The sequence below is a fragment of the Paramisgurnus dabryanus genome, chromosome 8, assembly GCF_030506205.2.
Source record: "Paramisgurnus dabryanus chromosome 8, PD_genome_1.1, whole genome shotgun sequence".
Lineage (NCBI taxonomy): Eukaryota > Metazoa > Chordata > Actinopteri > Cypriniformes > Cobitidae > Paramisgurnus > Paramisgurnus dabryanus.
In genome coordinates this window covers 36720548-36744387 of record NC_133344.1, presented here as the reverse complement: position 1 = coordinate 36744387, position 23840 = coordinate 36720548, and the positions used below count along the sequence as shown (strand labels likewise).

General features: G+C 37.8%; 2 protein-coding genes across 2 annotated transcripts in view; one reads left to right on the top strand and one right to left on the bottom strand.

Annotated features, from left to right (window-relative positions):
* ift80 (intraflagellar transport 80 homolog (Chlamydomonas)) overlaps positions 1-2551 on the top strand; it is a 30106-nt gene extending 27555 nt beyond the window's left edge. The window contains exon 20 of the mRNA XM_065281699.1: positions 2186-2551. Coding sequence (XP_065137771.1) covers positions 2186-2296 — 111 coding nt within the window. The 3' untranslated portion in view covers positions 2297-2551. The remainder of the gene's footprint in view (positions 1-2185) is intronic.
* A 1738-nt stretch (positions 2552-4289) lies between these two features.
* Positions 4290-6174, bottom strand: LOC135770524 (uncharacterized). Its single transcript, XM_065280192.2, has one exon. It carries the CDS (start codon positions 5671-5673, stop codon positions 5209-5211), a length of 465 nt encoding a protein of 154 aa, XP_065136264.1. The 5' UTR covers positions 5674-6174; the 3' UTR covers positions 4290-5208.
* Between the last annotated feature and the right edge of the window lie 17666 nt (positions 6175-23840).

The following is a 23840-nucleotide window of genomic DNA, read 5'->3' as shown; positions in this document are numbered from 1 at the left end:
TTGCAGTTACAGTCAGCCAATGTAGGGTAATCCACATGTGAGATGTGTCATTAGCCCTTTTCACACAGACATTCCGAAAAATACACAGAAAATGCATCCTGTTTTTTCCGAGATTGTTGATTTTTTTTGTCTGAACTAATCTTAAAACAACACTTTGTGTCAAGAAACGGTACTATTAAAAAACTGCTTTTCTGTCTATTGAGTTATTAGGACATTCAAAACAAACAGCCGAAAGGGTTACCTGTCATCCTGAGCTTTAAGTCAGTGGTGGTAGAAAGTAGTTCCTCAACAAAGAGGCTTTTAAAATCCCTCCATTGTTGTTTTCTAATTTTCTTTTTTAAACTTGTGCCGTCGAACTGTTGTATAAAACCAATATCGCTCTCGGAGTCGTGTGATATACAGTAGCTGTATATCATCATGGCTGTGATTGCCTCATGCCTCTGGCCTAATCACAACCGTGATGATGATAGACAATTTCATCAGACGAATGTGCGTTGTGCCGGTTATGTGTCTGGTCGGAACTTTAATTCCGGTCTCTGTTTGTGTCTAAACTGAACTCTGGAACAAATACATAACAAAAAATAACAAATGTTTGGTTTCCTAAAGACGATGGGAGATGGCAATCATGGATCAACGCTATGTGAAGGGAGGTTTGGCAGCCAGTTTGTAGTTAACATTGTATACATTATAGTACACATGTTACACGGTAACGTTAACTCTGTGTCATTTTATATACTCTTTAGCTATGAAATATGAACTATGGTAATCTACTTGTTGTTTATTTTGCTTATTATAAAAAACTCTCAAGGGACTCTTGTTATTGATTCTTTGCGAAGTTTAATGGAAGTTATGTTTGTTCCATGAAAGCCGTATGTTTATCTTGTTACTGCTGAAACCGTCTATAGAGCTATATCACACTCCTACTCCAGCGAAATGGTTTAATTATTTGATATTTTAGAGATGTAAAAATGAATTGGGATTTGACAGTGAAAGTCAAATTTACACTGATTATTGAATGTAATCATCAATTCATTATCATTTATTTATTATTGAATGTTAATTTCTAAAACGGTTAGTAGCAGTCATTGAGGAGTAGCCTAAAGTATCTTATTGCTTTCATCAGTAATTCCACACAATCTATAATGACATTTCCTGTCCCAAAATGTCTTTCATCATTGACTGACTGTAACTCACAGTTTTAATTTTGATGTAGGTGAAAAGATGTCATCAAGTAATAAAGTAAAATTGTGTTTCATGAGTTCACCAAATCAGACAAAACGATGAAATTAAAGAAATAGTTCAGTAAAATATGACATTACTTCCATTATCTACTCATGCTGTCATGCCCTAATAGTTTGCGTGTTCATATTTTGAGTATGGGTTACCGCATTTGACAGTCACATTACTTTCTTTAGCTGAACACAATTTCATATTAAAATGCCATCTTGTTATCTTCTTACATGTCACTTGACTGATATGGTAAAGCTCCAAAAAGCACAAACAGTTGAGCTCATAAGTTTACATCCCCCTTACAGAATCTGCTCAATGTATGTATTTTGTTTTAAATGTACTGTTGTTGTTAATGAGCTATCTCACTGATATGAGATGATGTGTCACATAAAAAACAAGAGCAGCAGAAATATGATCAACGTAAGAAAAACGTAAACAAAGCGAATTGTACAATACATTTGCTTGCATTTCGAAAGAAACAGTCAGTTTAGAAAGAAAAAGAATAATATGGATGTAAATGGATCATTCACATTTCGCGTCTAACAACGCGTGTTAAAACAAGTCAAAGCATTACTTTCCAAAGTGCTCGGGAGCGGAAGTTGCGCTTTGTGGCGTGGGTCGCGTCACCCGTTGCTACGCAGCCATGAGCCACACGCTCCGTGTTGTCGAGGATAACAGAATGCACGATCGGATTTTAATTCCTCAACCGGACCTCGCGTCAATCATATCATTGTAGCCATGCGCTTAGCTAATCCAGTAATATTAATAAATATTACAAAATTAATTCATTTGTTTATTAGTGATAACTGACATAACAAATACCTAAAAAATATTTAAAAATAGCATTTACATAATGAATGAAATGATCAGATGATTCTGATGTTTGTTAAGAAACAGACATGATTTGACTTGGAACGATCGGATTGAAGATAATCGTATTCTTCATTGTGTTTAGGTGGAGGTGGACTGGGAGAAGATCCAGGCTAAGATTGAAATGGAGTTTGCTAATGAAAGAGAACAAGCGGCAAACTCCTCTGTCAGAAGCAGTTTGTCCATCCGACGCTGATTTGTGTTAAACTGACTGATCTGAGGACAGGCAAACCTCCTCCAAACTAATAGCTGCACACTGTTGTAAAACAATCATTTATATGTCAGCACCTGATAATATACAGTTGTCATTTATAGACAACAGTTTTTATTAAAACCTTAAATATTTTGTGATAAATCATTGTATAATAGCTAGAATAATAAGAATGAATTCTTTTCTAATGGAAATCAGATGTGTATGTGCTTATTAAATGCAGATTTTATGTTTGTTTCAGTTTTGTTTTGTTTTTTTCATCTCAAGTATTTTTTCTAATGCAACACTAAGTCCTTTTAAATCTTTTCTGATGTACTGCAGCTGATTCTTGCTGTATTCACTTCATTGATTTCTGGATGAGATGGAAATAAGAGTGTGATGTTATTTATCGAAAATACTCCTTCATTTACACACCCAAAATGGCAAATTTTTGCTTACACCTACAAAGTGGCCAATTTAAACTTCTATAATTATCTGTGTGGTATTTTCAGCTAGAACTTCACATATGTACTCTGGGGAAACTAAAGATTTATTTTACATTACATGTCTAGTGAAATGTCACCTTTGTGGGAAACAAGTTAATCAAAAACCATTTTTAAAAAACTTGCATCATGTTTACTCTAACTTTATTTATTCGAGTTGGGTCTACAAGAACGATTAATCCATGATTAGGGTCCTTTCATGGGAATGCATATTGATAATAAAAAAACATTATTTAATTCAATTTTAATCAAGATGAGAAAAATTCAATGCTTAACAATATTGTATTTTGTTTGTAAAAAAAGAAGGGTAACACTTTACGATAAGGTTCATTAGTTAACATTAGTTAATGTAATTAGTTAACTAACATTAACAAAGATTAATACATACTGTAACAAATGTATTGCTCATGGTTTGTTTATGTTAGTTAATAGAAATAAAGCTTTATTTGTTTTTCATGTTAGTTCACAGTGCATTAACTAACGTTAACAAGATTTTAATAAAGTATTAGTAATTGTTGAAATTAACATGAACAAAGATGAATAAATGCTGTATAAGTGCAGTTCATTAATAGTTCATGTTAATTAATGTAGTTAACTAATGTTAACTAATTAACCTTATTGTAAAGTGTTACCAAAAGAAGTCTATGGTTTTAAGATGTAACTACTTCATCATGTAATGATTCTATCGTCCTTTAATAAAGTGAGCTAAAAGGTATCAAAAGGTTCCTAAAGGATTTATTTAGCTTGGGATGCGACTGAATAAATAATTGTATTGTCTGCATAAATATGTAATTCTGCTGATTTTATTCTTTGGCCTAAATCATTCATAAAAATTGAAAAGAGAAGTGGTGCCAATATAGATCCTTGCGGGACACCCTTCTTAACTGTTAACAAGGATGAAGTTTAATTATCTAAAGAACCACACCAAATTCTATCCAATCATTTTTAGACCAGCTCAAGGCCAGATTACCCAAACCTATACTTTCACTGTTAGGCACGATCCAGTTAGACGCTTTAGTCAAATTGACAAATAAGGCCTCTCAATGCTGCTTCTTATGAAGAGCTGTAATTATCTCATTAGTGATTACCGTAGCAGCTGGTATCATACTATGGCCTGTTCTAAATCCAGATTAAAATTCATTTAAAATATTAGGTCCAGATAAATATTCTTTTAATTAATAATTTACCAAAGACTCAATTACTTTTGCTTACACTGGTAGTCTAGAAATAGGGCAGGAATTTAGATCTTAAGGATCTCCTTCCTTTAATAACATAACCATAGCTGATTTTCAAGACAATGGAATTATTATACTAGTGGACATCGGTTTAAAAAATAATAGTGTTTATAACATGTTTTAGAAGCTTGTGTCCGATTATGTCTTTGTTAATTCACCACTGGGAACATTATAACACCCAACACCAACCTTTATTATTAAACAGTATACATAACAGATTATATAATAATAACAACTTATAAATATAGGGGTCAAGCCAAAAAGGGCACAGAAGGTAGTAAAGTTGAGCTTGGATGAGCAATTTGCAGAACCCTTATGATTTCAGACGAAAAAATGCACAAGTTATTAACAAAAATAATCTAATCTATGTTCTTGTCCACTGCAGTCATCCCGCTCTTATTGAGAATCATGGAACACTAGATCTCGTGAGAAAAACATGTGAGTGGTGCTTGCTGTGGCAAATCTTGGGGTACAAAATTATTATAGCTCATAAGAGATATAGCTCTTGCAAAACGGTTGTTATAATAACAACATAATACAGTAACTTCATAATTTAGAGTTTCGCATCTGTTTATAGAGTGAGTTGTGTATTGTTATTTACATGTTTTTTGGTGCTAAAATGTTTCCTTATTTACAAACTTAACAGTGCAAAAACGCTTCATATGATGTTGAATGCATGTCTTCTTATAAACCAATGTTCCATGTCACAATATAATTTAACATCATTTTATGACTAGATAAAATTCAAGACCTACAAACCTGTCAGCATTGAAACATTTTCTGACACGTCAATATAAAAACATCCTCTCCTTGACAATTTTTCCTTGGGAAATGATTGGATGCTGTAAACCTCATTTTAACTCACAATCTGACCAGCAATACAATATACTGTAGGAAGATTAATTTTCACTTTAAGTGGCTGGAGCTCATATTTTGCAGAAATAATAAAGCACTATCAATCAGCTAATTAGCTTTAATTCCAGATAAATATGAACATTAATTTTATGTTGGTGCGCATTCAACAGAATTGTCCAGTAGTAGTTATTAAACAATAAGGAAAAATGTCATTGTTTAAAAGTGCTAGTGAATAATTTAACACATTAGCTGCTCCACAAACAAAAATCAGCACGCACGTATGTGTATGAGAGGTTCTGGCTCTTTTAGATGTGTTGGAGATTTCTCATCTGTCCTCCGGTGCTCCTGTATTTGTGTCCATATAATTTCCATTTACCTCCATCATGATCTCCTCATATGTGGGCAGATCTTTCACCTCCTCATATGTGGGGAGCTGCAGTACCGGGGAGCTGAATTCTCCCGTGAGAGAGTCCTGGGATTCATGTCCGTGCAGGAGGGATGGCTCCTCGGTCGTTTGGCGACGGGGACGCGGACACGCGACCCGCTGAATGAAGTAACCCACCAAGAAGAGAAGCAGCAGAATCAGGAGACCCGAAAGCTTCCGGACGATCCAGTCCAGGTTGCCCAGGAAAGTGTGCTGGGGGAGTTTGCAGCAGTGGACCGTTGTGTTATTCTCCTGAGTGCAGCATCGCTGATCTTCATCGCATTGTAACTCTTCACAGCTCCGCACAGCTTCACAGGATAAACTCACAAACCCAGACAAAACACTCAGCAATGTCCACGTACTCATGCTTTAAGTTTAGATGATCCAATAAAGAAATTATGTCGTGCTGTCCAGTCCAAAGAATCGTCAAGGTTTCTGTTAATGTAAAATATTTATTTTCTACTCATTTTGCAGCACTTTAAAAGAAAGAGCGATAATCCAGGACGAGCCCCCATCGGCTGCTCGGAGCGGTGAGTTCTGGTGCTGTGTCTCGCATCACTTATTGGAAATGAGAATTACAGATCAATGTAATAAAATCACAGCCTTCCTGTCGTGAGGTAATGACATTTTCTTTCTATCACTTTGGTTCAGTTTTTCAGCCCACAGTTCTTGCACATAATTTACATCCTTCAATGGAGAAAGCGACCTCAGAAGCCACCTGATTAAAAATGCATGGTACTGGTTTTTTGTGGCTTTGAATGGACCCATTAGAGTCAGAACCAACCAAAACTGAACCACCCTCTTGATGCTCTCCAGCTATATTGGATGCGAACAACATGAGCACTCTTGTAAGGTGCATCCAAAGAATACATTGAGGAATTTTATTTACATTATAATGTTAAGGTTACAAATATATAGAATAAAATTGTGATTTGCAATTTGTTATTCATGGTGTGTGTTAAGCCTAACTCTGAAGTGTTACACATTTAGCATCTAACTTGTCCTGTTTGTAGAAACAGGAATGATACAAATGATGGGTTTTAAAGAGGAAAGATAAAATGGGAAAAAAATCAAACTTGAGGACTGATCACTAAACATTAAGGATTTCCATTACAGAACATATCATAATTAAAGCTTTGTTTGAGAAATGCGAAACTTTAACTTAAAGCCTTCCCATTTTTCCTAAACACTAAAAAACATAATGTGGACACTGGTTCACTCACAAACAATCAGATTCCACGTGATTGAATTAAGTTTTCTTAAAATTAAATGAACATTAACATTCAATTTAAAAAAAAATCTGCTGTACATAATTGACAACATTTTATTTTTATTTTAAGAAAACTTAATTCAAACATGTGGGACTGGTGTTGTCTGCATGATTATTTATTTAAGTTTGTGATACAGGGTAGGTTTTAAAGGTTATATTTAGCCTTTTTGGTTAAAATGGACTGGAATAGTACGTAGAATAGGACGGTTCAGTATACATTTACAGAAGTTATCTTGTGAGGTTTCAATCGATATTCACTTCTCATAAACAGAGCTAATGTCCAATTGGGCAAATGTGATTACCGGAGCATTACGCAGTAAAATACACTGAAACGGAATCCAATTCATGAGGGATCGTGTGTCTCACTCGAATCTTTCTCATTTACTGAAATCTGATACGCGGTGTCATTAGTACAGAATAGAAATCAACATTTGCTTTCTCTGTGCTTTGTTGCCCACTTCTTCTTTTGTGGAATGGCCAAATAAATGCTTGTATGTTCTCATTCTCATGTTTCTCAGAAAACAGCTTTACCAGATCTATAAAGTTATGCTTTACCTTTCAGCTTCTGATTTGATAATTATTTGATAATGTCTTTTAAAGTTCAACATTTTTGGGGTGATTATCCTGGTTGATCGTCTTTGGTTGTCTAGAAAGGAGAATTTTAAGTGTGTTTACATGACAATTACAGGTCAGTGTAAAAAACAGAAACCAGTGTATTCCCTTATGCATTTTCAGGCATGTATTGATTTATGTGTAAATCAGTGGAGATTGTTTCATTAAGATGTACAAATGAAGATATAAGTGCTTTAATAATTATAATCTAAGAAAAGACCATTTCCATTTTGTCTGTATGTCTTTTATAATCAATACATTCAAGTTACATTCAAGGATTTGATGGGGGTGTAGAGTAATTTATTGGCTTGTCTACTTTTATGCCTGAGATTTTATTTACAATATACCCAACACATTCAGTAACCCATAAAAGGTCTTTATTGATCCTTTTATTTCTGCTTAAATGCATTCATAATAAATGAAGGGTCAGATCAGGTCATTGTCTTTATTAATGGACTGTAATGGTTAATTCAGATATTTTATTAATAGCTTAATGGCTGTATATGTTGTGTATCACTTGCTCAGATGTTTAATATTTCAGAGAATGCTGATAAATCGAGATGTAAGAGTGGTTGATTGAAAAGGTTCCAGCGTGGCATTTAAGAAAATTTCAAGCCAAAGCTGCAGATAGCAGCTCTGTAAAGCATTGCTGTGTGAATGTTACGTTTCTTCATCAAAAAACATGTGATCCCTGAGGTTCCTGGTTCAGTGGTCCTACAGGTCCTACTATCTGTCACAGATGCCAGACACATCAAGGTCTATAGTCAAGCGTACTCTGGCAATGGCAGCGCCTGCCCCACCCTTGTCAATGATCACGCCTGCTCTGTCCTGGACCACAATCACGCTTACCCCGCCTGGTCCACTATATCACCTGTTCAACCCTGGTCCACAATCAATCCTTGGTACATGATCACGCCTGCTCCGCCCTGGTCCACAATCACACCTGTTTTGCCCTGGTCCAAGACCACTTCCAGTCATGCATGCTCTGCCCTGGTCCTTGATCACGCCTGCCCACCCTTGTCCACAATACACCTGCTCCGCCCTTGTCCTTTATCATGCCTGCTCTGCCCTGGTCTACAATCATTCTGTGCCCTGGTCCATGATCAACCCTGATCCAAAAACAAGCCTGCTATGCCCTGGTCCACAAAAACGCCTGCTCCACCCTTGTCAATGACCATGCCCCCCACCCATCTACGATCACCCCTGCTCTGGCCTGGTCCATGACCATGCATGCTCTGGTCTGTTCCACAGTCATGCCTGCTCTAGTCCGCAATCACACCTGCTCCACTTTGGTCCAACATCACGCCTGCTCCCCTGGCCCAAAATCACACCTGCCAGGTCCAGGCCTACAAAGATGCTTGCTCCACCCTTGTCTACAACCATGCCGGCTACGCCCATCTATGATCATGCCTGCTCTGCCCTGGTCAACAATCATGCCTTCTCTTCCCCTGTCCAGGATCAACCCCTAATCCAAAATCACGCCTGCTCCACCCTGGTCAACAAAAACGTCTGCTCCACCCTTGTCTATGACCATGCTGCCCATCTACGATTATGCCTGCTCCAACCTTCTTGTCTTTAGATATGATGCTGCCACTAACACCTTATACTCTACTCTTACATCATGTTTAGATACTCTTTGTCCTCTGTCATCCAGACCAGCTCGTGCTACTCCCTCTTGTCCATGGCTGTCTGATATTCTCTGTGAGCAATGGACTACACTCAGGGGTGCTGAAAGGAAATGGCACAAGTCTAACAACCGGACCGAACTCTGTCACTACCAGTCACTTCTCTCCTCTTTTCTGCTGCTGTCACTACATGTAAAAAATTCTTCTGCACAACCAAGGGTACTGATGTACCCAGCTGTCCCCCTCCACCCACCTCCTCTTTGTCAGCTGATAACTTTGCAAACTTTTTCACCACCAAAACTTCATCCGTCAGTATCCAATTTTTTCAGACCCGTCTTCTGCTGTTCATTCAGAAAACACTTGAGAGAGCTTTTGTTAAACAGGTATCTTCCTTTCTATCTCAGAATGATCTACTTGATGACAAGCAGTCAGGCTTCATATGCAACCATTCTACCGACACAGCACTGTTAGCAGTAAAGGAAGCATTGCAGATAGCTAAGGCAGAATCCAAATCCTCGGTTCTGATTTTACTAGACCTATCGGCAGCCTTTGACACAGTCAATTATCAGATCCTACTAGCCACCCTATCATCGCTAGGGATCACAGGTACCCCTTGGGACCTATCATACAGGCTATGCTGATGACACCCAGATCTTCTTCTCATTTCACCGTGATGATCTCGCCATAGCAGCACGTATTAAGGGGGTCGCATACCGGATAAGAAGCGCTGCGCCATGGATCTAAAAACATTCTATGAATGAACGCTCACCGGCGGCGCCTGATGGCGGCTGTCCGCTTTGGCCCTGGTCGCTGCTCAAACCCTGTACTGCCACAGAGCGATACTCACGTAGTTTAACATTAAATAATATCTTATTTGTTCCAAATCGTTAGTGATTGACATTGGCTGGTAACATATATTTTGCATTTTGAAGTAGACACTATCTGACTAAGCTTGCGCTATTTAATGTGCACGTCCGGTGTACGACACCTCCGAGTTGTCCTAGACGCAACGCGGCACTTCTTGTCTGGTGTCTAACCCGCTTTACAGCCTGCTTAGAAGACATCTTGGCTTGGATAAAAAAACACCACCTCCTATTGAACCTAGCATAGACGGAGCTGCTTGTTTTTCTGGCAAAACCCACGCTACAGCATAACCTATCCATTCAACTTTGGCAACACAACCTTGAGGTATTCTTTGATGATAAACTGTCCCTTTTAACTTTGCAAAGACAACGCGATCAGGCTGTTTTGCGTTATACAATATCAGGAAGAAACGGCCATATCTTACAGAGCATGCTGCACAACTGATTCAGACCCTTGTAATCTCCAGGTTGGACAACTGCAATGCTCTTCTTGCTGGCCTTCCTGTACAATCTATTAAACCACTCCAATTGGTTCAGAACACATCAGCTCATCTTCCAGGATCTTCCAGGACTCTAAATGGTAGAGGTGTTAGTGAGACCAGTAGGGGGTGCTCACCCTGTGGTCTGTGTGGGTCCTAACACCCCAGTATAGTGATGGGGACACTATACTGTCAAAAAGCACCTTCTTTCGGATGAGACGTTAAACCGAGGTCCTGACTCTCTGTGGTCATTAAAAATCCCAGAATGTCCTTCGAAAAGAGTAGGGGTGTGCCCCGGCATCCTGGCCAAACTTGCTCATTGGCCTACTAATCATCCCTCATACGAATTTGCTATATCACTCTCTAAATCTCTAAATCTCCTCTCCACTAATAAGCTGGTGTGTGGTGGGCGTTCTGGCGCAATATGGCTGCCGTCGCATCATCCAGGTGGGTGCTGCACATTGGTGGTGGTTGAGGAGATTCTTTGAGTACTGAGAAAAGCGCTATATAAATGTAATGAATTATTATTATTATTAAATAAAATACAGAGATTTAACATTATGATGGGTTCCAGTGTTAAGAGAGTGCTTTACTTCCTGGTTTGTTCAGAACAATTGCATCCTAATGACGAAAGCACACCTGGGCTCGGATTGATAAAAGTACAGTGTGAGTGTGTGCATCTAGGGGAGTAGGGAGGGGGGACAATAGTGCTGGGGCATGGTTTGGATAATATGAGTGTGCCCTTACATATAGGGGCAGTTTCCCAGACAGGGCTTATCCTAGTCCCAGACTAAAAAGCATGTTTGAGCTACCTTAAAGATGGGATGCATGATCTTGAAAGCCAATGTTAATATTTGAAATCACCTAAACAAACACGCCCCTACCCCAATAGAATCTGTACCTACTTTTGATAGACCCGCCCCACACATACACAACCCAGGCAATGATGTCAGTTAGTAGACACGCCCCTTACTGCTGATTGGCTACAAGTGTGTTTTGGTTCACGGCCTGACCCCCTTTTCCATAGTGTTTTTTTTTAATCATGCACCCCGCCATTAATTTATAAACACCTTGTAAAGACATATCTTAACATATATCAGTGCCATTGTTTTGTCTCAAGATGCACACCAATATTGTTTTTGTAAGGTCTGTTTGTAAAAAAAACTATGTAAATGTTGTTAAATATAACTAAGGCCTAGTCCTGGACTACTCTAAACCCTGCCCAGGAAACTGCCCCAGGTTTGACTACTTTAGTCATATGAGTAAGCACAAATCTTAATCCTATAGCATATCATGATAGTCTAGACAAGAGTATTGTGTGCTTCTAATTTTATTGCAGCAGTTTGGGCAGAGCAGCTTTTTATTCAATTTATTCAATTTAATAGACAATGCCTCTGTCATGAACAAAGCAAGGTTCAAAAAGAAATTATTGATTCTGTCTGGTGTGGAAGAACTTGACTGGTCTGCATAAAGCCCAAACCTGAACATATCCGAGTCAAAAAACATTCACCCAAACCCATCAATGATTTAGACACAGGGGTAATTTCAACACAGATAAAGTCCTTTCCAAAAAAATATTTAAAATGATATTGTGTGGTGTAGCATTAAGATTGGAATAACTGGAATAGATAAACATGTTTTTTTTTTTATTCTAAACGTCATTTTAGAATCTATGGCTATATTTATGGTGAGAACTGTTTAATCACCGAGTTAAAAATGTAGGTTATGTGAATTGAAGCCCTTCTGTCAGTGTGTGTGTAAAGACTGTGGAAGGAAACCATATACTGTAGTACCCCGAGTAAAGTCATCCTGACACAGGGAGAAAATGTAAAGACCTCCTGACCCAGCCATGGCTTGAACCAGGGACCTTCACAGTGAGACAACAGGGCCGTCCCAAAAAATTTTATTAGAAGGGGCATCCTAATACAGTACCTGTGTCTATACAGTGTATCAACTAATGGGGGTGTCCGTGTGGATTTTGTGACTAACATTCTGTTTATCAAAGAAGATTTATCAGCTCATGTATTCTGTTATCAGGTTGAAAAGAGCTGTAAGGTCTGTTTTCTAATATAGCCTATCTGCTGATGATTTATAAAGATGTTGAAACTCATGTGGCGGATGTTCATAGCTTGTTCATCAGCGGTTTAATTTCTGAAGAGTCGTTTCTGTTGGGCAGCACAGTTTTCCACAGAAACCTCTTTAATTTCAGCTATAATGTGCAAGAAAAGTATTCATCAAAAGTATAGAAAAACGTTGAAGTGTTTTTCTAATGATATTTGTGTTCCTCTGAGCTTCACATTGAGAAATGTGACCACACTTATGTTCTTCTGGTTCTGCGTGCGCTCAAAACAAACATGGACAGTAAGTCTCTGAAAAATCACATCTATGTTAACATTTCTTTATTTGTTATTTTCTGTCTGTATATATTAAACTTACTGCAGGTAGAGCTTTATATGAAATTAATTTAATCGTCACTGTAGTTTGATCTACATCTCTTTAAAGTTCATGGATCAAAAATACTCACATTTTATAATCTCATTATCATCATTTGATCAGACTCATAGTTTATTTAAAGGTGAATCACTGTGTGACATTCTCCTGTACTTGTATTTCCATGTTCATATTTCTGTTCTGGGATCAGATGTTGTTGTTTTTTTGTATTATACTTTATTCTTTTTAAGTCATCTTCAAACATACACAGAGTTTTAACTTTTTTGTTATTTCTAAATTTTATCTTAAAGAGGTCAACTTTGTGAACACATCGTGTCATTTTCTGTTGAATGAGGAGTCTCTCACATGCAGATAGATTCAGCTGAATATCAGAACCATCAACACTTCAAAAGGTAAAGTGCTTGTCTTTTTTTAGCACAGTCTGATCTATCAACTATAAATATAACTGAGTTCAATTATTATTTTTTCTGTTTTGTAGAGAGAAAGACTATCAACTGTCCCTCAGATATACATCAGCACAAACTGATGTATATCTGCCGTAGGTGTGTGAGATCTGTGATGTGTTTTTTACAGATGTTCCTGCAGTGAAAGGTCTCTGAGTTTTTTCTGATGGTCTTTTACTTAAGTAAAGTTACATTGGGAACTTGATATCCCTGCAGTAAATGTGAGTGAGTTTGCTATTGAATAGAGATCATCTTCAGATGGATGTGTTCTCCAGTGGATGGATGTGGTCTCTGTCCTCACTGATCTACAACACAGGAGTGAGTCCTCATCCACAACAGAGATCTTAATAAACTAAAAACAAGTCATCATCTTATTATTAACTCGAATGTGTTTCACTTTAGTTCTGCTGGATCTCATCTGATCAGTCAGTGTTCTCTCTGACGGTCAAGTTTGTGTGGAAGAACATTAATGTTCTTCACAAAAAATGATTAATTGAATTTAATCAATTTTTTTAAGGTAAGCGGTTGCAATCAATTTATTTAAGCTACATTTAAACAAAAAATATTACATTAAAACTTTTGTTTAAATGTAGCTTAAATAAATTAATTGCAACCACTTACCTTAAAAAATTTATTAAATTCAATGAATAATTTTTTTCAGTGTACAAACTTGTTGAAGGGAAAACATCATACACAATGTAACTTACTGTGTCTTCATTTATTTGTCCTCTTTCTGTGTTTGTGTAACGTCTCTCTCTTTCTCTTTCTCTCTCACTCAGACTTTAAAGTTTTTCCACATAAAGCACAGGAGTTATTTAATGATGTTCAGGCAAATGCCAAATACACACTTTATATTTATGAGAAACTATGAGTGGGACTTTATCAAAGGCAACTTTAGATGTTACCACACCTCTTCTAGGTAAACACACACACACAAGGAGGATATATTGTGAATGTTTTTATCACACCATACAGCAATATATATATACGAAAAATGGCCCAAAAAATATACACTGTGTGTGTGTTGAAATACAGTACTGTGCAAAAGTCTTAGGTCACCATCACCAGACTTGTTGTTTTAAAGTTTTAAAAGTGTTGTTTTAATCTACTTTTTTTAAGATACAAACAGAAAATACAGGAAATTGGTACAAAAAATGTTTAAATGACATTTTCAGGACTAAATGTCTTCTTTAGGCATCGTCTGTGTTTAGTGTGACGTCTCTTGGCACTAAACACATCTTAAGCGTTTTTGAGCAGAATGAAGTAAAAAGACTAATTTCTTTCAAATTAGATAGTAGGATTTTATTTCATTTAGGTTAATGAATGAATGAATAATTTGTATTATTGTGTCTTGCATACTACAGTATGCCCAGCCCTAATAAGCTTATAAGACACCGGTATCACTAGCATAAAAAAGAACAATTAACAAACAGTAAACACAACTTACATAAACTTTGTGATTAAACAACCATTTCATCTTATCATCATCACTAATCCAAAACATTTCAGGCTTTTTAACAAACAATTTACCAATTAGTACATTTCTAAAGTCATATACTGTGGGCAATATAACACAAAATGAGTTTAATTTTTAACCTCTCCTAACTCACACAGTCTACGAAGTCTGTCCTCTTCCACTTTGAGTGAACCTACCAGTTTCTAAGGCCAGGGGAAGGATACCAGTTCTCAGTTGAGCCATCAAAGATCGTTAATTTCTTGTCAAATTTGCCTTTACATACAAATTTGTTTCATATACCTCTTTCATTTGTATGTAGGTCCTTAACTTTGGCTAAGCCATAATCCCAATCAACCATTAATGTTCAAAATTTGACATCAAATGGGATCTAATTTTATTGACACTACAATACAGATTATTACAGTATACGTGGAGATGTACATCTGAAAAAACAGTCTCAACGGCCAAGGGTGACTTATTCTTACTCCACAAAAAAACTTTTTTTGTTACTCTATTTTCAGGCATATGAACAAGTCTAACCATTTTCGCATTTTCTCTGGACTGATCCCGGAACCCAACCCATATCACCCAGCGCTGCCAGCACTGGGACAAACTTATGAACTCCCAAAAAACTGCGGATTGCATGATTTTCTACAGCCTCCAAAGAGGCTTAAAGAGATCCTGCAGTTTCCTGCTATTGCTCAAGTGGAAGTAAGTAAAGTAAGTAAGTAAGTAAAGTTTAATTTATAAAGCACATTTACACACAGCGCAAAACTGACCAAAGTGCTGTACAATAAGTAACTAAAACAATAAAATAAAACACATAGCTAATAAACATGATTATATAAAACATAATAAATTTAAAGTCTTCCATGTCAAAGCACACAACACTGATAAAACCAATAAAAATCCTAATTTAAGAAACAAGAAAGGCTAGAGAATAGAGATGAGTTTTTAACCTAGATTTGAAAACATCAATGGAGGGGGCAGATCTAATATCCTGGGGGAGCTGATTCCACAAACGTGGAGCAGCAACTGCAAAAGCTCTATCACCTCTCTGTTTAAGCCGTGAACGTGGCACAAGCAGGAGCCCTTTGTTTGAGGATCTTAGCGACCTTCGAACTGAATATGGCTGTAAAAGATCAATAATGTAGGTGGGGGCAAGCCCATTAAGTGCCTTAAAAACAAACAGTAAAATTTTAAACTGAATTCTGAAAGGTACAGGTAGCCAATGTAAGGAAGCCAAAATGGGGGTTATGTGCTCGCGCCTCCTAGTGCCAGTTAAAAGACGCGCTGCTGCGTTCTGTACTAACTGCAAACGTCTAATTGATGATTGAGAGAGCCCAAAATAGAGCGAATTGCACTAATCCAGCCGTGATGTTATAAAGGCATGGATAACTTTCTCAAGATCATTAAAAGATAAAAATGACTTAAGGCGAGAAATCATCCTAAGCTGATAGAAGCTATTTTTAACAACCGAACTAATCTGCTTGTCGAAGCAGAGTTCTGAGTCAAAAATAACACCCAAATTTCTTGCATAAGGTGTTATAAATGAAGTGAAATTACCAAAATTTTGAACCACATTGCATCTAGCCGTAGGAGAACCAAAAACAATCACCTCGGTCTTGTCATCATTTAATTTGAGAAAGTTATCAGCCATCCAAATTTTGATGTCTTCGAGACAGGCCAGAAGAGATTGTAAGGACTCTTTAGATTTTAACGGCAGATACAATTGTGAATCATCCGCATAAAGATGGAAAGAGATGTTATGCTTCCGTATAATATCACCCAATGGTAGCATGTACAGACTAAAAAGCATAGGACCCAAAATGGACCCCTGAGGAACCCCATATAAAACAGAAGCAGAGGATGAAGTGAACTTGCCCATAGATACTGAAAAAGTCCTATCATTAAGATAAGAACGGAACCAAAGTAATGCAGTCTCCCTAATGCCCACCTGCTGTTCAAGACGAGTAAGGAGAATGTTGTGATCAACAGTGTCGAAAGCGGCACTTAGATCCAGTAATATCAGTATGGCATTATCACCTGAATCTAATGTAAGAAGAAGGTCGGTGACTACTTTAAGCAAGGCGGTTTCAGTACTATGTAGTGATCTAAAGCCTGACTGAAAAGGTTCTAATATCTTGTGAGTGGTTAAAAAAGGGAGCAACTGTGATAAAACCACTTTTTCCAACACTTTAGAAATAAAAGGAAGCTTAGAGATGGGACGATAGTTATTCAAACATGTAACATTAAGATCATGTTTTTTAAGCAGGGGTTGGACAACTGCATGCTTAAAGCTTGTTGGGACAATGCCAGATACAAGACATAAGTTTAAAATAACCAGAATGGAGGGACCGACTACCTCAAAAGCATCCTTTAAAATAAAAGAGGGAATAGAATCATTAAAAGAAGTGGTGGGTTTCATATGTGACACTAAGTTCCTCAATTCAGTAAGACAGATGGGCTGAAATTGGTTAAAAGTAGCTAATACCCCTGAACAGCCAGGCTCAGTAGCAGATGATGTGGGAATCAACACTGATCTGTAGCTATCAATTTTATTAGTAAAAAACTTAAGAAATTTCTCACAGGTATCAGCAGAGGCATCAACAACCGATAGATTTGAAGGACTGATTACAGAGTTTATTGTAGTGAATAAGATTCTTGGTCTGTTTGAATGCTTGCTGATCAAATCAGAGAGGTGTTTGACTCTGGCTTTTTTTGCTGCTGCCTGAAAAGAAATTAATGAAGATGTAAAAATTTGAAAAGAAACCTCGAGATGATCCTTTTTCCATTTCCTTTCAGCTTTACGACAAGCGTGCCTAAGAGAGCGCGTGTCGTCATCTAACCAGTATTGAGATTTCAATTTAGAGCGAGTGTATATAAACGGTGCCACAGTATCAAGTATAGAAGAACAAGAAGAATGAAAAAGGGTAACTAATTTATCCGGGGTAGAGGATGATGATGCCGCTTTTGCAATAATAGATGCAACATTTCCACTCAAAAAACTATCAGAAAACTTAGTTGCAGTAAAGGAATTTATATGACGAGAGTAGTGATCTTGAACTCTGACAGTTTGCAGGGGCCCGAGGAGGTTAATGTCAAATATAATAGGTTTATGATCAGAGAAAGTTGCCTCCTCAATCACAATGTTAACAACATTAAATCCATATGATAAAATTAAATCAAGTACATGCCCTAGTTTAAACGGAGGATGACATCCGTCACGAAAAGCTGGAGTTACCCATGCATTTCGGAGATCCAGCAAAGTATTCCGGTCGTAAGACCATGTAGCAGCGGAACAGTGCTTATCTAACGTAAATAGCAATACAAACACAAACAAATATAGGAACTGACGGCAAGCCGACCAACACACTGGCGCCATCTTGTTCCGATGATAAGAAGGGAGTTTACCCTAAAAACTTGACACTTCAGTTTACATTTTTATACAGTTTTTAATACTACATACACAGTTCCTGTATTTTGTGGTTGTATTCTATTAAAGAGACTGAGAAACAATTATATATGATTACATTGCAAAAACAACAAATCTGACATGGTGGCCTAAGATGTTTGTACAGTTCTGTATATTTTTAAATATGTTTACAAAATTTTATTTTTAACCAATATATTTTTCAGTCATTTTTTTGTATATTTTAAATATATTTTAAAGCATTTATATTCATGTCACATTGAAAGAAAACTTTGTTCGGTATGCGGTGAAATGTCACATATAGAATTATAATCTTCACCAGATGTGCATGTAATAATATTGTTTGATATTTTTCAATGACTAATTAAATGTTTTAATAATTTGTGCCATGTAGTTAGGACTCATTCCAATGTGCAATGCCTTTGGCAGTTTATAGTATTATTATTATTATTTCTTTATATTAATATCTTATGCCTTTCTGTACAAAATGTTTATTGTACACTTGTACTTTATTGTACCAACATTCATTTATAAACTGCATACTGTACACATTATATTAAGCACAACCTTTGGTCACAATAAACCTCAAAATTTAAAGAATGAATTAATTTAGGAGCTTAATAATACGATGTCTCTGCAAATCTTCAGTCTCTTCCAGAAGTGCTTCTAATTTTAAGAGAATAGATGAAAGGCAGTAAAACACATGTAAACATTATAACGGATTGAAAACTTGAACGTGGTTGATTGAATTTTTTATTTTGATTTCTTTAATTTTTATATTAAACCAATAAACCGTATAACTTACGATGCACTTAGAGATTTTCAATTACTCCACAGCACTCATATATCTATGACGATTTTCAAGTGCTACTTAAAGGCGCTCTAAGCGAATTGAAGCGTTTTAGACCATAAAACATTTTTTGTTACATACCGGAAACATCTCCTCACTATCTGCTTGCTGCCTGTCTGCTGATCAAACTGTAAAAAAACGCGATCTCTGACAGCCCAGGCTTCACAAACGGCAATATCAACAAGTGGCCAAACCTAGCATCACAAAACAAAACAAAGTATTCCAGCCAATAAACGACAAAAAGGATTTGGGGGTGGGGGTTGGGCGCGTTCATGAAAGCACAGAAGGGAGGGGGAGGAGTTAGCTACGCTCCGTCTGTTTGAAAACAGTTTCAAACGTCAACAATAACTAACGTCTCGCAGATTCGCTTAGAGAGCCTTTAAGTAACAGTGCTTTTGGGAAAGTCTTAGATGATTTGTACGATTGTTTTTACGATCAACTTAGCCTTACGATGTTTTTGGGAAATGCAGCCCTGGTCAATTATAAACAATAGGTCAAATTAAACTGCTTGCAAAAACTTGAGAGAATTAGGTGGGGCTGAGGGACCGCTGCATTTTTGAACAGATGAAATCCCACTCCAAACGTTTGGTAAAACTTGAGAGCCCTGTTATGATTATTATAATGTGAGAAGCTTGTGGGTCCTTTAATAGCCTGTCAGTAAAGTTGTTTTGTTCTATATTTAGTATTTAATCATCAAGCAGTTACATTCAAACACTATTTAAGATCCATCCTCTTTGAATTAGACACAAACATTTCAGATTAAGCTCAATAATAAGAAATGTTATTTTTTAAATGATATGGTCACATAAGGTATTAGAACATGAACAAGTGTGTGTTAGGGGATGTGCACACCAAAGCATTTAATCACGGCTGAAAACGCCAGGCGGACGCTGATTGTAGGTGCTTGCCAGCTTTTTTCAGCAGAGCTGAGCCCTTTGATTGCTGTGAAACTTTTGATTTAATTGAAACTGCTTTATTTATCAGTTGTTGAACGATCCATCGGTTGGTTGTGATATTTGTCCCGCACCTCCTCCACTGTGATTGGACGGCTCAGTGACATTGCTGAGCTTTTCACACAAAGCTGAATATTTTTCAACTCTCTGCGCATAGCGGCGCACAAAACCCGTCAGCTGCTGGCTTTTTTGAAAAGCACTGCGCTTCCATTGGAAACAATAAAAAACATATGCCGGCGTAAATGCTTTGGTGTGCACGCTACCTTACTTACTAGATGAAAATTTCTCTTGACACAAACTTCCATTTTGGAGTTTTAGTTGCACTCGAACTCTTCCTTAAATCCTAACATCTCTGTTTCACTCTATCAAGTACATCTTGTTCTGTGAGAGGATAATCAAGTCATCTTAAGATGATTAAAGAACAGAGCATCACATTAGAGTAAGAGCACTCCATGCGAACATTGAGTCTAGCAGCTGTGGGCACATCTCCAATCTCTGCACATGAACCTCTATCCCTCTAATAGACCATTGACACTCTAACTACAGTCTATTGATTAACCTATCAACCCTAATACAGTCACTACTTGGACGAGATCAGTGTTCAAATTATGTCAAACATTATGGAGGGGTCCCCTAGCTAAGCTCCACCCATTTTGAAATTGTCACTTTTCGTTTGTTACATCACTTGGTGTATCCACAGGTGCATATCATCTGTGAGTTTGCGTGTGGATGCAGGTTTGAAGGGAGAGAGTAGCGGGGACGCTCACTTTCTGTTGACTGTTTCTTTTGAACGTTTTTTTATGTACGTTTCTTTTTGATTTACATTTAGTTCATTTATTGGAGATTACCTAATCTAACCATCATTGCCTTTCTGCTGTTTTCTTTAACATTACAATACACCTGTATGCAACTGAAACGCGTCATCTTTAACTCCCTCTACTCAGCCTCTTTAGCAGCTACTGGTTGCTGTTACACTGAAGCACAAACAAACATGCTGAAAGAGGAACTATAGGGGGCTAAGTTAATGGATTATATGAAAAACCATCAGGACATCAACATGGGCTCATTTTAGTATGTTTGGATCCTCGCCTTCGGATGAAGTAATAAACTGAACTGATGAATTAAATGTTGTTAAGTCACATGTGCATTGTTAACTCTCCGGATTTTGTATGATCTGTATCTCTGCTCCACTCTTTCACTTTTACACGGGTACTTTTGGTTACAGTGTCATGTGAGCTACACACTGGACCGTGTTTTACTGACCTTTGTGCATGGTCTAAAGCTCATGCAAGTCCGAATCCACTTTTGCTAGTTTAACAACGTAAAAAAATAATTCACTGCGCCTGGCGCATAATGGGTGTTTTGGACGTAACGTTCAATAAACCAACGAGAGTCTCATCTCCCATCCCCTTTAAAACCCAGTTGCACTTGCGTCAAGCTGATTTTCTATTTAGATGGCGGAATTTGTAAACTAAAAAACAAAGTGGAGGAAGAAGACCACCAGTTTAAGTTTGAAAAAAAATTGCAAGTAGTATAAAACTTTAAGGGCGGTTTCCCGGACAGGGATTAGACTAAAATAAATCTATAAAATACATCAGTGCCCTTTGTTTTGCCTCAAAATGCACGCCAGTAATGTTTTTAGTAAGGCATGTTTATTAAAACTAGTTATATTTCCTAATTAAACTAAGGCCTAGTCCTGGTTAAAGCTAATCCTTGTCAGGGAAACCACCCCCTAGTAGTTTACTGAGAATGCTTTAAATGAAGACTTGCAAGTTGTCATAAATGTGGCTGAATTCCCTGAATATTAACTTTCGTTCTGGACTCCATTTCCCATAATCCTGCATACCTGGACTGATTGCTCTGGCACCTGAAACTCATTGAACTTCCTATACAAACTCCCTGGAAATATTCAGACTTGATTTGCCCCGCAGTCATCTCTGAGCGGTTTACCTCCCTGCCTATCTGTATTTATTGATCTTTATGTGTTTTACCCGGTTTATGAGTATGTTTGTTGGCTGGCCTGACCCATTTGCCTGTTTCATGACTACGAGATTTGCCTGCCCTACATTGCTGTGTTTGCTGTTGTTTGACCTTGCCTGTTGGAAAACAAGTCTGTTTAATAAAAGCCTGCAAATGGATCCTCAGTGTCAAAGTGCTTCGTTAGACAAGCAGCACACAATTATCAACCTACTGGTTTACTAAGAGTACACTAACAGAACACTTGCAAGTATACCTGCAGCACACAATTAATAACCTACTAGCTTAATAAGAGTACACTAACAAAACATTTGCATGTACTCTTGAAGTATATGTCTAGCAAACTACAATTATACTTATTAGTTCACTTGCAGTACAAATGAAGAATGTCCTTGTACACTAGTTGTGCACTTAAAGTTGACTACTCTTACTGTTATGGTATACTTAGAAGTATACTTTTATATACTAAAAAGTGGGCCAATTTAGTCCCAAGTGGTATTCAAGTAGTACACTTACAAGTATACTACTAGAACATAGGTGTTAGTACACTTACTACATAAAGTATGCTTTATTAAAACTATTAAGACTATATTCCAACATCGAAATTACACATACATATATATTAATAAAATAATTTGGGCGCCCGGGTGCCCTTAGCATTTACCTATTCCGCCTCTGTCCAGGGCCAGCCCTGCCAAGGGAAGTTACTCGTTTTAAAACTAGGAAACCTGCCAACCACTGAAGGACAAAGAGTCACTCAATAGTAAAACAATTCATTTGTCTCATATTTACCACAGCTGCTTTCTAATTTCACAAGCTTTTAGCTGGCTGGCTGCTAGCTGGTGCTCTTTCCCATCTCTGCCTAGCTTTGAAGACATGTGATTCAGTTTATTTCACCTGTAGTATCTTTGCTCGTTGATGCCTGCAACATGTCTGTTATTTTGGAGCATTTCACTGCCTCCCCCTTTTTACCTTTTGTCTGACCTTCTCAGCATCACCTTTCAGTTTTCTTCTTTGCCTTTCCATCATTTAACTCACTCACACGGACGTTAGACTTCTAAAACGTGACGAGGAAAGGCGGCTTTTTACATCACAGTCCCATTTGGGAAGAGGCCGCTCACTGATCCCAGGTTGGAGCTGCCGAACGGGTTGAGCACTTTTACTGTGTTGAGCAGAGAGGCTGCACAGTTTGACCAGTCAGGCCGTTAGATAGTGTCGCTAATGGCACTTTTCCATTGCATAGTACACCACGGTTTAGTTTAGTTTGGGTCGGGTCAGCTTACTTTTGGGAGCTTTTCCATTGGGTGCAGTACGTAGTACCCGATACTTTTTTTCGTACCACCTCGGTTGGGGTTCCAAGCGACCCGAGCTGATACCAAACGTGACGCGAAAACACTGTAGATCACTGATTGGTCTGAGAGAATCGTCACGTCATCGCTATAATGTAAATATTAGCTTTAGCTTACTGCTAGCTTGCGCTGTCTCAAGCAAACATGTTGTTATCTGTGTTCTGCTATAAGTTTCCAAACACCCTTTTAGCGGTGAAAAACATCCGCAGGTTGAGAATCCGGGATACCATAACAGTTTTTTCCAGACTTGCAGTTTGTGGCGGCACATTCGCGACGTGCACGTCCGCATTATATATGCTTAAATGCAACTTGAATGAGGCTCAGTGGAGCGCCGTCGACTGACACCACGGGTCAGGTGTTTAAACAGAAACTGTCATGTGAGACAGAGGTAGTTATAAACGCGATGTGCAAACATCTATTTGTGGTGGCCAATTTTAATTTTGTGGCAGACTGAGAAATAAATGAATGTATGGGAATGTACAACAACGCTCTCACGTGTATGATGTCACAGCAGTAGGCAGCGTAAATATAACGACACGCCTATAATCCCTCACACTCCGAAGTGATACTAAACTCGATGGAAAAGCTAACCACGCCAAAGTGAGGTGAACTGACCCGACCCAAACTAAACTAAACCGTGGGGTACTATGCAATGGAAAAGCGCCATAATATAACTCGCAAAGTATAACTATTATCAGACCGGTCCTCACGGCCTCAAAACACTACTGGCCCACCGGGAAAAGTCCCAACTCTCCCGATTTCCACTCTGCTA

Excerpts from the sequence above, each read along its gene's own strand:
- LOC135770524 (XM_065280192.2), bottom strand. The coding sequence starts at position 5,673 with ATGAGTACGTGGACATTGCTGAGTGTTTTGTCTGGGTTTGTGAGTTTA.